The sequence below is a fragment of the Sciurus carolinensis genome, chromosome 14 (genome assembly GCF_902686445.1).
Source record: "Sciurus carolinensis chromosome 14, mSciCar1.2, whole genome shotgun sequence".
NCBI lineage: Eukaryota > Metazoa > Chordata > Mammalia > Rodentia > Sciuridae > Sciurus > Sciurus carolinensis.
This window is the reverse complement of record NC_062226.1, coordinates 26,048,930-26,063,708: the sequence shown is the minus strand read 5'-3', so window position 1 is coordinate 26,063,708 and position 14,779 is coordinate 26,048,930. Positions and strand designations below refer to the sequence as shown.

General features: G+C 46.6%; 1 protein-coding gene across 11 annotated transcripts in view; it reads left to right on the top strand.

The window, feature by feature from the left end:
- The window catches only part of Znf462 (zinc finger protein 462), a 130,884-nt gene that overhangs the window by 93,607 nt on the left and 22,498 nt on the right, over positions 1-14,779 (top strand). For all 11 annotated transcript variants that reach the window (XM_047524767.1, XM_047524766.1, XM_047524765.1 and 8 more), the window contains 2 exons: positions 4,221-4,488; positions 5,925-6,061. In XM_047524767.1, coding sequence (XP_047380723.1) covers positions 4,221-4,488; positions 5,925-6,061 — 405 coding nt within the window. The remainder of the gene's footprint in view (positions 1-4,220; positions 4,489-5,924; positions 6,062-14,779) is intronic.

Here is a 14,779-nt window from a genome sequence, read left to right as displayed (position 1 = left end):
CTGTCCCCTTTGTGTCCCTTGTATTTCCAGTCAAATCCCACCCAAGGAATTTCTGAGGATTATTATTCAAAGACCATCCACCAAACATCTGCCTAACGCATGGCGTGGAGACAACTCTGTGTGTTTTGAATGCCTTCCAGTCCAGTGTGCTTCTAGAAACGTCACCTGTGTTCTTTATAAAAGCATTATGAAATTTTGGATATTCTTTCCCATAAATCTTTGCAGTGTTTACTTTTCCCCACCTACTCTAAAATGTTTATTTTAGTGTTTTCTTTTGCATGCAGTTTTAATGTTATGTTCTGTTATCATTCATATCTCTCCTAACATGTTTTCCTTAACTCTTTCCACCTTGCCCAGTACCTTGCCCTTCTCTCTGCTGCACCTTTATTGCATGATCTTTTTCATGCCTGTGATGTGTGTCCTGGGTCCCTATAGGTCTCCCTCAGGAATGGATGCCTAATAGTCAGAACTCAGGTTCTATAGTCAGACGATATAGTCAGGGATCTTTGTTCAGGTCCCGCCTCTGCCTTGTGGTAGACTCACGTGTGACCAGCCATCCTCAACTTCAACTGTCTCATTGGTTAAACTGCCATGGGGATCCGATTATACGGCACACCATGGGTGTGAGAGTCAATTGCTGGCTACGCAGTAAATTTCTGATGTTATAGGCACTGTGCCCATCTGTGCTGAAATTATAGTTTGATCCTGATTGTAGAAAGTGTAATTCTTTTCTTATTATCGACAATTTACAAAATAGGTACCTATATGTAACTAAAGTAAAGGTAATTTTTAAAACTTTGCATATGAATAAAGTCATAAGTCAGGGCACTGATCTCTTCCCAGACTATAGGTCTCAGGGCTGGTGGGTGGGGAAGTATGTTACACGATGACTTGTTCTTAAAGGTCATAGGCTTTGCTGTTGGCTCCATCGTAGATACCACAGGCCACTTGAGTGACCCGCCGTTGGAGGCAGAATCTCCCACTGAATTCATATCCATGTGCTTCATTCAGCTACTGTGTCTCCCTGTGGCCAGAAGTTTGTCTCTCCCAACCCACAAAGGGTGATTTCACTTATCTTTCTCTAAGCTCAGAATAAGAGAAAATAGTCTTAATGATGATCTTTAACTTATGTGACATGCCCTTGCTGCTAACAATCTGTTTGCCTTTCTAACCTGGGTACAGAATGACCCTCTTCCACTCGTCAGGCTGTGCCTCATGAACAAGATGGAATTTCATGTTGCTTAGCAAGTGGGCTTTTTTAAGATCAGTGGAATCATACACACTCACGCCTTTGTCACTTTAGTGCCCAAAGTGCTAAAATCGTACATTATTCACAAACTCTTAAGTGAGAGAGAGGACTGAGAATGTTGGCACCAGAGAGGAGAGTGGAGCTCAGAGAAGACCCACAGTGCCCTGCCCTGGCCATTGTCACAGCTGTACCACAAATGGGGTGGGGTTTGCTGCTTTTTCTAAATACAGCCGTTCACCTGATTTTAACCAGGAGGACAATAGAAGTTCCTAGCGTAGATGCACACAGCTGGCTGTTCCTTTTGCATTGCCATTTAAGGGAGGTGAAGCTCCTTTCTTGGGATGCTTTGCATGAGACCTCTTGCATTTTATTTCTTCAAGTTTTTCTGTAACGTACACATACTGGAGTTAAAAATGTAGACTTTCTTTTTTGAGATGGATGAACTAATAGGTAGTAGACCCTAGAGACAAGACAAATGTACCAACTAAAAGGAGGCTCTTTTCCCGGGGCGGGGTTCTGCCTAAGAGGTGACTGCATGATTTGAGTCAGTTGGGGATGGGTGGCAGGAAAGGGGACACCGATTCAGCTGCCTTGCCATCCGACTGGGAGCTGTTCATTGCTTCATAGCTCTGCTGAGAGGGGATTGAAGCTGCCAGGTGCCTGGTGTCTGAGGTGCGAGCCAGCGTCCACGCTAACCTGGGAGACTCTCTGAGGCCATGTCGTGGAGGGAACTGTGGCCCCGTGTTGAGGAACAGACCATTCCATGGGACGTTTACTTTGGTCCCCAGGTGGATTGTGGATGGTGGATGGATCTCGAGCAGCAGGCCCTGGCTTTGGCCTTGTTGATGACAGTATTTCTGTTCCGCAGAACTGAGTGTGAAGCAGGACCAATGCTACTGAGAGAAGAGAGGCTTTCCAGGGAGGCTGACTGGCCCTCAGTGCGGCCGGCAGCCTCAGAAGCCAGCTAACCAGAGAGGTGGGGTGCGCTTCCCGCTTCATTGTGTGTTTCAAGCAGAATCTGGTCTTGAGGGTTTAAACAGAAAACATCTCGAAGAGTCCATGAAATGGTAAACAAACCTGCTATTGAAAGAAAGAATGAGGAGTTGACAATTGCAATATTGTGATCCTGAGTGGGTTCATCAGAGAGGGTAGAGGAATAAAGGAGGAGGAGATAAAGGACCGGGAAGATGAATTCAATGTGTCATTCCTTTCTTTCTTTGTCTTCCCTTTACACCTGGTAATGAACCCATGGAGGCTTGGAGAGATTGTTCAAGTTTCCTTTTGTTTTATTTTTTTTGTGTGGCAGGTTTGTTTACAATTTCCAAAGGGGTTTTTCATGATCTTAAGGAATATGAATGGGGGGAGGTGTGCAGGGGAGCAAGAAGGGAAGGAATTTTAGTATTTTGAAGACAGAGGTGGCCCACAATCAGGGAGGCTCCCTGGCTCCGTTGTTCTTTTCCACAAGCCGAGGGGATGGATGGTCCTGGTTTCGTCAAGTCTGGGTTTACAGAGTCCCTCCATGTCCCGCCTCGGGGACTCATGCTTTGGAAAATTAAGTGTCCATCAAATCAGGAGGAGGCTTGTACGGTTTCCATCCCCTCTCCCCCTTGCGTTTTGAAAGGCTTAAGAAAAGAGCCCTTTGTTTTCTTTTCAAGGAAACTTAACACTGAAATTCTTCTGTGTGGTATTCACAGACTTCGTCTGTGTCGCCTTCGTGGGCAGCCGCAGGTTGTGCAGGACAATGTGGAATTTGGAACCTTCACTTTCAAAGCTGAACTGCGGGAAAAGGTTCAAGACTGTCCTCTTACCTTCTGGCTCTCTCTTTGAATTTTTTTTTTAAAGATTTTACTATTCTCTCTCTCTCCTGTAGCAGCTTTGAGCTTTCCCCACCTCCCATCCGGATCAGGTTTCCCCACCACGTGCCCCTGAAGCTCCTGGGGTTGAGATGCGTGCCTGTCGCTTCCGACATGTTCCCCAGAATTGCAGACTTGAAAATATCTTTCAGAGAAACTTGTTTGGAATTTCATTTTAATGGGATTTATGAATAAATCTCCATCTTAATGCTGACTAAGCTTTAAACATCTATTCCAGGAGAACACTATCGGATTTTTTTGTATTTTAAAATTCAAATCACTTCACTGTGAAGGCAAAAAGCATTTTTATACTTGCGTGAGTGCCATGTGCTTGAGCGTTTCTGTTTAGAGACTGAATTTTTTTTACTTTTATTTTTTATTTTTTTTTAAATCACGAATACTTCTGGCTGCAGCGGAGGAGGAGCTTTGCCCCGTCCCCTTTCCCTGGCCCCGTGGACACCTGTGTGCGTTGCATGGGTTTTATTTATCTCACCCCCTGGAACGGGTATTCTGTGGCAACCCATTGCCCTTCTGTAGTTTCCTTTAGGAAAAAAAAAAAAAAAAATCCGTTTACTTTTCTTCCTTTGCTTTGAAACCTTTAACCTCCGAATTTCATTTTTAAATGCCGGTAGCCCTCAAAGTCAGATGGAAAGAGGAGCCCCTTCCTCCCAGCAGGCACCCGGTACCCAGGTCTGTTGTTGAGTTTAGGTAACGGCAAGAGATGGGGTCCTCGCCTTCACCCTTAGAAAAAGACTCAGAACTAATCTGAAGATGCTGGCGAGGGGTGCAACGTTTAGTTAGAAGACGGGTGGGTTCTGGGGACGACTGCGGTTCATAGCAAGGCATCCTCTACTTGAAGTGTGCTGAGATCTTAGGGCGATCTGCTCACACTGGAGAGTGGACACCCGGGGAGGCGTGGATGTGCTCATTAACTTGGGTGGTCGTCATTTTGCAGTGCATCTGTGTATCCGATCATCAGGTCCTGTACCTTAAGCGTGTGCCTGTCCAACTTGTCACTCAAGCCTCAGCTAACGAGGGGAACCTGGTGTTGCAGGTGTCCACGCTCCAGCCTCTGCGGCATCCTCTGTGCCCCTGTCATTCTCCCTGTCTCTCCACAGACTCGTCGTACTCAGAGCCCCCAGACGTTCAGCAGCAGTTGAACCACTACCAGTCAGCCGCCCTGGCAAGGAACAACAGCCGTGTGAGCCCTGTGCCTCTTTCTGGGGCCGCTGCTGGCACCGAGCAGAAAACTGAAGCTGTTCTTCACTGCGAATTCTGTGAATTCTCCTCTGGCTACATCCAGAGTATCAGGCGCCATTACCGGGACAAGCACGGTGGAAAGAAGCTTTTCAAGTGCAAAGACTGCTCCTTTTACACAGGCTTTAAGTAAGTGGCATGAAGAACAGCTGCGGAAGGCAGAGTGGCTGCCCTTGCTCCACCCCTCAGCGCATTCTTCCCTTACCAACCTGGAGCTCAGGGAAGGCCCTGTCCGTTGGATGATACGGAGGTTGGGTTCAGTCTTTACGAAAGGAAGCTAGTTTCAGAGGACTGCCTCGGGATTTATAGAAGGGAGGAAAAGCTATGTCAAAACAAATTAGTTTAAAAACCAAAGCAAATGGGCTCCTGAAACAGTGGGAGCTTGCAACACAGAATTTCACTGGTCCAGTGCATAGAGAAGAAGTGATTTCCCTTCAGGGAATAGTCCCTCCCCCACTTATTTCTTTATTTATTGAAAAAAATATAAATATAGATAAATCTATATAGATATACATGAAATTTGAAACAAAACCAAACAGGATAAATATCCAGCATTTGCTCCTCTTGGTTCCCCTCATAGAACATTCTTATTTAAGATTGTAGTATTTCAGGGCACATAATCAAGACCCCAGCACAGTGAAAACTAGACTTGAGCAATCATAGGAAGATTGTTCCAATCTAGAAAAAGAAAATCCAAGTCACCTTGCCGCTGTATATGACAGAACTGGCAATCTCGAGGAAAGGATGTAATGCTTCCTATCATGTAATCTAAACCCCTCCTGTGATTTAATCTCATCCTGTGAGATAGTGTGTAGGTCATAGCCACAGGTGGAGAGTGCAAATCCCAGCTTTGCCACTCAGTGGCTGTGTGTCCCGAGGCAGGTCACTAAGCCTCTCTGTGTTCATTTCCTTATCTATAAATTAAAGATAATAATAGTACCTACCTCAGAGGGCTCTTCAAAGAAGTAAAGGTACCAATGCATCTGAAATGCTTAGAATATGCCTTACAACATCACGGATAGAATGCTGTTTCATAACATCGCATCGGTACTGAATTGCAGATATACAGCTGCCCTGCATAATCAGGTGAGCCCTATGGTAACCAGGACCAGAACCTCAGGTCACTTCAATACAGACTGTGCACAGAGAGGTTGCGGAGACTAGACATCGTATCCCAGGAAAAGGCTGAACTGGATGAGGAAAAAGTCTTTTTCCCACCAACATTGTAACTGCTGGGCTGTGATGGGGACTGTTGGATCTCTGTTAATTTGGTCCAGTTGTTTTTCAGATAGATGTTTGTGATTCAGAGCTGAAGAGGCTCACTCCCAAGGAGAGAGGCCCTCAGGGTGATCAGGGGGCCTTGCCCATTAAACCTCTGGTTTTGTCCGTTCGTATGCGACATTTTAGGCTCTGTCCGTTCTGAGGACTTGGAAGGGCTGGAGGGTGGTCCCTCTTCATGACCTCCTGAGCACCTCCCCTTGCTGATGGCCCTGACGAGCTTGCTGGTAGCTGTGGGGTGAAGTGAGCTCCGCCCTCACCTGCCTTTCCCCCTGCCTCTCTCCTAGATCTGCTTTTACTATGCATGTGGAAGCTGGGCATTCGGCGGTTCCTGAGGAGGGCCCCAAAGACCTGCGCTGTCCCCTCTGCCTCTATCACACCAAATACAAACGCAACATGATCGACCACATCGTGCTCCATCGAGGTAACCGTCCTGACCCGGTCTCCCGGAGGTGCTGGCGGGAGCAGGTGGCCTGGTGGCACTCTGAGAATACTCTCTCAAGACTACCACGGCACCCTTGTCCTGGTCACCTGCTCCTCCAGGCAAGGGACCACAGCGATAGCCGCCGTGACAGTCAACAGGATAGAAATACTGCCCTGCCGGGAAGCGTTCCTCTCTTCCTCCACCCGGAGGGAGGCAAAGGGGATGGATTCCCCGGGGAAGGCGTCCTCAGGGCCTCCCAGCGTGAGGGAGCTTTACGTTCTGAGCCCTCTGCCACCCGCAGTGCTCAGCACGCACCCCAGGAGGAAGGAATGAGGGACCAGCTGATGGAAGGTCTACCTGGTTGTGGAGCAGCTCCTTTGGGAAAGACCAAAGCCATGATTTCCAGAGCAGAAGGCCCAGTTTCCCTTGAAAACGGACAGGAAGAGAGTCTTAGGAAGGAAGGTGGCCTGATACTCCCTAGGAACCCCATCGGATGGGCGTTGGATTTAAGAAGTGAGGATCATGCCCGTGAGATAATGAGCGGTATCGGGTGCAGTTCCCTGGTGGGTGCGGCATGGTCGGTCCATAAGGGTTGGCTCCTGCTGATAATCAGGGACACTTCTGATCTGTCCACTTTGACTTTCCACCGAGTCCAGTTTCCTCTTGGCCAGTCAAAGCATTGTGAAGCCACACGCAGGCTTCCTTTGCCTTGGAGGGAAAGATGTGCTTTCCTGGAGCCTGCTTTGTACTGACAAGGCTGAGGCTTCTGGGGGTGGGAGATGACCGGAGTCCTCCTTCGGAGGTGCTTCTGCTCTTCCTCTCTTCAGTCCTTCCCCTCCTCCCTGCCTCTTACTCCTTACCATCTTTTCTTTGCCTTTAACCTCGAGAAGATCTTTGACGCTTGCCACACATGCCCCCAAGCCAACCAGTGTCCTGCTGAGATGTCCCTCACTCTGAGATGCTGGGTGTTTGGGAAACGTGTGTAAAGTATCCCATGTTTTCCCCGAGCTCCTGCGTTTGGCGGGTACATTTTGTGACATGCCCACATCTGCTACAGCCTCCGCCACGGAAGGCTCGCCATTTAGCATTCTCAGGTTTCCCTCCTCCCCTCGCACTCTAATGAGACATGAGATGGTTGCTGGCTGGGACGTCCACCTGCAAGCTGGGAAAAGCAGCGTAGCAACATTTAGGCAGAAATTCTTGGCCCAAGTGGTCCCGCCTGGTGTTCTGCCTCAGTCACCTGGCTTCCGGTCCCCTTGCCCATGTGTCATGGTGGCTCAGTGCCCCAACAGGGCTTGGGCAGGGGCCATCCATGGCGCTGCTGCCGAGCAAGCAGAGACAGCCAGTCGTCACGTTCTGTGGTTGCCTCTCTTCTTTTCCCATATTGCTGCCCGGCGGGATCAGAGCTCTGGTGCCTAACGAGTTCAATGACTTTGCTGAGCTGAGAATTCAAGAAAGGGAGAAGCAAAGAGATTGAGCAGCGAGGCCTTGAACACTTGGCAGAGAGCTGCTTACATAGGGTCAGTTCATCGTCCACCATTGTGAGCAACAATGCTGTTACTGAGACTCTCGCTTTATATACAGGAAGCTTGAGGTGCAGGAAGAGTCCATTTGTTTTTTTTTTTTTGTTTTTTTTTTAAAATATCACCAGTGTATTTGTAGCCTGCTTCATTTCACAAAGGATTTAAGTTTGCTTAAAGATATTCCTGCAGGTTAAAAACAAATGAGGAAGCTGGGACAAATGCAAAATGAAGCATAACCGGTAGAAAATACAACTAAGTGTGTGAAGGAAGAAGCCAGGCAGGTGTGGAGACTCCATAGATGCCTTGAGGTGCAGTTCATTGGTTAGCAGTGAGCTGCAGGTTTGGCTCTGAGATGCCAGCTTACCACGGAAGTGAAGCAAAGAGTCAACTAGGCTCAGGAGATTTGTTAAACTTTTTTGAGGTGGTGTTCAGGAAATTTGCAGGAGTTTTAGACACTGAAAACTGAAAGGAATTTCTCCAGGAGGTTCCCTGAAAAGGACAGTGGATGCAACATTGTCCACCACAAATACAGCACAGGCTGAGTGTCCCTTAACCAAAATGCTTGGGACCAGGACTGTTTCAGATTTAGACTTTTTTTTTTTCAGATTTTGAAATATTTATATCAGCTTTACTGATTGAGCATCCCCAATCCAAACTCCAACATCCAGTGTATCCAAATCCAAAATTGTTTGAGCATCATTGCCAGTGTTGGTGTTGGATTTCGGATTGGATGATCAGACTAGAGGTGTTCCATTGGTACTAAGTTCCACAGCGCCATGAGAGCTGGAGTAGCTAGCAGATCACCCAACCAGGGAGCAGGGAAGCTGTGACTCAATCCCAATCTTGTGATGCCATCTCCTGTCTGGCTACCTCTCACTGGTTGCTTATGGTCTCCTCTATTTGCCAATGGAGGTGATTTTTGAAGCATCTGAATATTGTCCTCATGAAGGTCAGAAGGCACCAACCTGAAATGAACACGAGCATTTGAGGATTCATAATAATAAGATCAGCAGCGGCTCCCACTAGTGAAGCTCACCAGGTAACAGGCACTGTATGAAGTGTGCTCCCTGGATCATTGTGTAGACTCCTCACAAAACCCTATGAGGAGGATGTGACCATTATCCTTGATGACAGGGGAAAGCAAGTTCAGAAAGACTGAGCAACTCTCCGCCTTAAGAAGGAAGAGGACTCTTGTGTAACCCAGCTGGGATCTGAGCCCAGATGTGTCTGACCTTTGACTTTAACCACAGGCTGATGCTGTCCCCCTTTGGGAAGGTGGTGTCACCCTGTGGAGTATTCTAGTAGCAGCTGGGTTCAAGGACAGAATGATCTGTGGGGCTGGAGATCAGAGATGAGGATCACTGATCCACAGATGGCCGAGGGCTCCAGAAGAGCGGAGTCTGCCATCTGTGTCCTGGCCTGGCTCTGGTGTCCATCTCAACTCAAAATGGCAGCTCAGTGGGAAGCTGGTCTTGACACGTCAGGAGACAGGATTGGATGTCTGCCTTGCGATTTTGCACTGGGACTGGTCTCAGGGCAACAAGATGCAGCTCCTTCTGCACCTGTGCTCTTCCTACTCTGGATGAATAAACATCGCTGGTCTCTGGGGTCCACAGTAGGAGATCTTTCTGAGGCCTTAGTGAATTAAACCCCGGATAAAAGGCAAGATAAACAACTTCTGAAGTGGCCGTAGGAGAGAGCTATTGCTGGCAAGAATAGAGTTTCTGTCATTTTTTTGTCCAGACACATAGATTTTTTTTTTTAAGTAGTTAAAAAGGGGAGGAGAATGCATTTCCCTCGTGGGAGATCTGAATGAGAACTCATCAAGATTTGTGTTGATCGTGGTGAGAGAGAGATGGTAGAGTTTGTTCACGTATTTGGCAAACGTCGGTTATTTGCTTGCTGCGTGCCCCGCTGTGCTTGGTTGTCTGGTCATGATGTAGGATATGTAAGACCCGGGACCTGCCCGCCTTGAGGAGATGAACCTATGCATGGTGTATTCAAGACAGTGAGTGACGGACACCTAGGAGTTGTGTTTCTGTTTGGATAGAGAAAGGTGGTAGATGGGGGTGGCTTTCAGACAGAGCCTTTGATAACATTTCAACAGGCAGAGAAGACCTCGCATGGGGTGTGTTTGTTTCCCAGGGCTACTGTAAAAAATGACTACCAGCTGGGTGTCTGAAGACAGTATATTCTCTCACAGTTCTGGAAGCTAAAAGTATGCACCTAAGGTGTTGGCAGGGGCATCTTCCTCCGAAGGCTCTAGAAAAGAACTCTTCCTGGCCTTGTCCTAGCTTCTTAGGCTTCCCAGCATTCCTGGGCATCCTGGGCTTTCAGCTGAGACACCGCAACCTCTGTCCCTCTCTTTTTGTGGCCTCATTTCCCTGTGTCTCTCTGTACCTTCTCCTAAGAACACCAGGCATTGACTTTAGGGCCCACTCTAACCCAGTATGACCTCATCTAACAAAGTACATCTGCAAAGGCCCTGGCTCCCAATAAAGTCACATTCTGAAGTTCCAGGGGTGACGAATTTCTGTGGGACACTATTCAACTCTTTTCTCGGGGAAAGGAACAATTTAATGAACCCCTAAGGTCAGTGGAAGCAAGACATGTTTGCAGGATGCTGTGCCGGGTACCTGAAGAGAATCAGAGGCAACTAGAAAAGCATTTTCTGGCCAAGTTATGGATGGTTTGGAACAAATATAGAAGTGTGAACTTTACTCTGGAGATAGGATGGGAAGCCAAGACAAATTTTGATCCGATTGATGATGAGTCACATGTGAAATACAAATTTAATATGGGTTTAGACCACTCTCTTTCAGGAACTCTGGACTTAGGTCAGATCAACATTTGATACTATTGGCCATAATTTGATGAGTCTAACTAGGAAAAAATTAAGCCCATGATTTTAATGGTGTTAGGGCTTTTGGTGGGTTTTCACTTGAGCAGCAAATATTTGTTGAACACCCTCTGTATGCTAGAAATGTTTGAGCTCCAGGGATGTAGCTGGGAAGAGTAGGGCAAGGTTTTACACTGAAGGAACCTGAACTTCACTGAGACCAGAGACAGTAAACAAGTAAATAAATAGTTCCCAAATGCAGTGTATAGAATTTGTTGCTTTGCCCATATGTACCGCGTACCCCGATGGTGAGCCCGAAACATTGGGCACAGATTGAATTTTAGGGATGAAACACGGTTTTGCCAAATATTAACATTGCAATTACGTGGCTGTGCACTCACCACACTGGGCTTTGGTGGGCACATTAGCTTAGTGTTTCTGTTTTCCAATAGATAGATAAATGGCGGCACGTAACGGAACTCCTCAGGTGGGAGTTGAGAATGGAAGTTATCTCCCCTGCTTTGTCTGATCAGTGTCATTTTAGTGAGAAGAAAAAAAAAATCTACAGTGCGATTGCTAACCTGTTCCGAATTACCTGTTCTCTTCCAACCCCATCTAATGCCTTTGCCCGGTAGAATTAGAGGTGTCCTTCTTGACTCTTTCTAGCTGGAGGGTGGCATCAAACCTTAATGCTTCTTTACCAGGTGCTGATTTGCTTGTGTTGACATGTGCCTATGGATGGTTTTATTTTAGGATGATTTAAAAAAAATAGTAATGTTATTTTTAAAATGGCTTTCTCTGGTACTCAATGTTTGTCACTTGTTTGGCTGAGAAAGAGTAACTGGTGGGTCTTTGATTCGGCCTAAAGAGGGGCTCAGTCCTCCGGGATGGCCATTTGTATATAAAGTTCGTTTGCAGGAAGGACTTCCCAGTCTATTCCTGCTTCGCTCAGACTTGGTGCGTTCTGGGAAGAAACCCTGTGTATGTTGTGGTTTGCCTTCCAGGAAGAGTTTTTACTTGGTAACTCTGGACTCCGCAGTGACATGCTTTTCCTGCTGATCTGAGCAGAACGACCCCCCTATAGTTGGAGTTCTGCACATTTTTCCACCGAGCTCCACTGTAGCTTGACGGCACACGCTTCTCAGGGGCTCCTGGCAGGTCTTGGCATGCAGGTGCTTTGGTGAGGCCTTGCTTTGCTTTGGGTCTAGTCCCTTGGGTTTTCTGTCCTACTGCAGCCCCAGGCATCTTTTGAGTAGGAGGAGAGGAGAGACACAATCCATCTTGTAGTCGATCTAGTGAAGTCATAATATTTTTGCAGCCAGTGCTGGAAGCTGAGTCACAATGAGTGTGATTCAGGCTGTGATTTCTTACCCAAGGTAATTTTGAGAGGTGTGAAGTCAAAAGAGACCCACAGTTGTCACTGCCCCCATAGAAAACCACCCTGGGCTCTGATCTTCTGTAGCCAAGACAGGGCTTGGTCCATACCTGGAAACAGTTCAGTCTTTAACTTAATGTCCTTCACTTGCCTCGGTAATGAATACCCTCTTTCAGAAAATACTGTGGGTCATTTGCCCACCTTTCAAAGTTGGTCTTTTTTTTTTTTTTTAATCTTGTTTATGTTAGCCATGTTTTTAGAGAGGAGGAAAAGTTAACTATTTTCTATAATTAATATCTTAGTAAAAATACCTATAAGTAAGAGACTTGAAACTTTGGTAATGACTTAGCTTAGAAATGAGAAGTCTCACATTTCAGAGGAAGCAAGCGGGGAAATGACCCGTTAGCAATTCCGAAGATGTTGGAAAGACATTCAGACATAAGTGGTCACCTTTGGAATCTGTAACTTTTACATGTTTTAAAATTTTGGAATAAAAGACTGATTAGCCCATTGCATGCTGGTCAGAGGTTTCAGAGCGTTCTTGGTGGTAGGGGAGAAGGAGGTGGGCATGAATGAGGTCAGATCTGTGACCCCAGGTTATGACTTTATGCTGAACTTAGAGATAACTTCTCAGTTCCCACATCAACAAACTGATGAAAATAAAACTGACTCTGTAGGGTATTATGAGGATAAATGTCACGGGGAGGGCAGAGCACCTAACAGAGGCTTGAAACATAGCGGTCACTTAAAAATTATAGTGTCATTTACACTAAATATTCTTATTTGAACTGTAGGGCATTATGCCGAGTTTCACAACTTTGCATAAAATTCACTTAGATACACATAATGAAATTGGAAACTGCAAAGAAAACTAACATAGTGATAGAGGAATTGAAAAGGAGACGTATAAAAATGTTTGAAAGAACCAATTACTTACTGTGGGAAGTGAAGACTGGAGAGTCTTTAAGGTGTTTGGGCATTATTTGGAAAATTTTACCCAGCTGTTCTCCATCTCCACTGAGGTCGACAGAACCAGGGCAGACAGGACAGGACAGAGCCAAAGAACAAAAGAGGAAGCAGCGGAGATGACAAGATATAAATCAGGGAGCAAACTGAGACAGCAAAGGGGATGCAGGCTCAAGGGAGGTGCTGGAAAGTTCACGCCAGCCCTTCCCATGAACTCCAAATACCAGTGTGCAGATGGTCCCGTGTTTGACCTGCCGCTCCCTGTCTCATGCTGGGTACCAGCTTGCTCATGACCATGGCCAGCGCTGTCTTACATGGAGCAGTTGCATTTCATGGTTGCACTTTATTTAGAGGAGAGTCCTCAGCTGGGGTGAATCTTGCCTCCCCAGGGTACATTAATTTGTAGTCATTTTGGGGTGTCACAACTGGGAAGGAAAGGGTGCTGGTGGCATCTAGTGGGTGGGGGCCAGGGCTGCTGACGGCATCCGATGCACAGGACAAGCCCCCACACCACTGCAAAGAATTGTCTGGCCCCCACTTGGCAATCATGCTACTATTGAGAAACCCTGGGTTAGAGGAGTAGAATATCCTAGCATGGGCTCCTTAAAACTCACTGGTTTACGCCAAAGCATTTTTCCTCCGTTTACACCAAACCGTGGAACTGAATGGTTAGAAGACTGTTAAACATTTGCTATTCTAAGAAAATGTGTGGATTACATTATAATCATGTGTTTCTTAGCTGTCTGCTATACTTTGGTTTAAAAATATTTATATTTCTAAATAAGCAACTGACTCTTTGTATGGGGAAAATAACATATGCATTAGAGCTCCGGGGAGTACGTAGCAGACACCACCCTCCACGCTTCCCCTGCCCCGCGTTTGGCTGGCCAATTATTCGCTGTATTCAGGGACTCCCAAGGCAGCCACTGCCCTACAGTTAGAATGTTGTGGTTGAGACTAAGGCATGACGTTGGGTGGGGGAAATTCCCCAGGGGTGGAACACAGGCCAACAACAAAGGGAAGACTGGAGGAGCAGTCACATCAGCGTGCAAAGTACTGACGCTCTGGAAACCGTGCCACTCGGTGGCTCTGGGAATAAATCATGCTTTCTTGACTTAATAACACATTGCTGTTTCTAAATAATGTAAGTATATGTTGTGTGCGTCCATTTGTAAACTTTCAGAGTCTTCTGAAATCCAGACACAGCATGAAAACGCGCTATATTTGATTCTTGCATAAATAGCACAGATTTTAATTTTATCCCAGTTATGGATATCTGGCGCGTGCGCTGGTACTCTGGGCAGACTGGTGTGAAATTTAATTTGAGCAGTTAAACACAAGGGTGAGAGAGTGCAAAGTAAACAAGCACACGCATTTCCAGCCCCACAGCATTTGGTGTGTTAACAGGAAACGCACCCAAATCCTCTCCCTCTCTCCCTCTTAGCTTTTTTCCATTGTGACAATTGGATCACAGATCTTCTGAAAAGGCACAAATCCTCCGTGTCTCCTGCGTGACCCCGCCTCCCCGTCAATGTTGCCTGCAGCCATTTCACTTGTGAGCTCTTTGGTGTTGGAGTCAGTTTAGTGAATGAAAGTGTGCGGGTTTCTTTGTTTTCAGATTTGCGGTTAATTAGAGAGTTCCCTTGGTCGCAGGGCAAGGGAAGAGTCTCCTTGAGAACATCTTAAAAGGGGAAACAGGAATGGGATTGGAAATAGTGGCCACAGTGGATTTGCAGCGAGGCAGGCTTGGACTCCCATCTCAGCTTTGCCAGTTACATACAACTCTGTGAGCTTTGGAGAGTTAAAGACTCTGTTCCTCATTTTATTTCCTGTAAAAATGGGAGTAACTCTAGCCTTGTAGAGGTGTCGGCAGGAAGGCAGGTGCTGACCCAGTGGTAGCACACAAATGCCAGTTAATGTCACTTTCCTTGCCCCTTAGAGACATCTGTAAATGCAACTTGAATACCATTTGCTGAGGAAGAAGGTTGTTGTCAATAATTAATGCAGGTAAATAC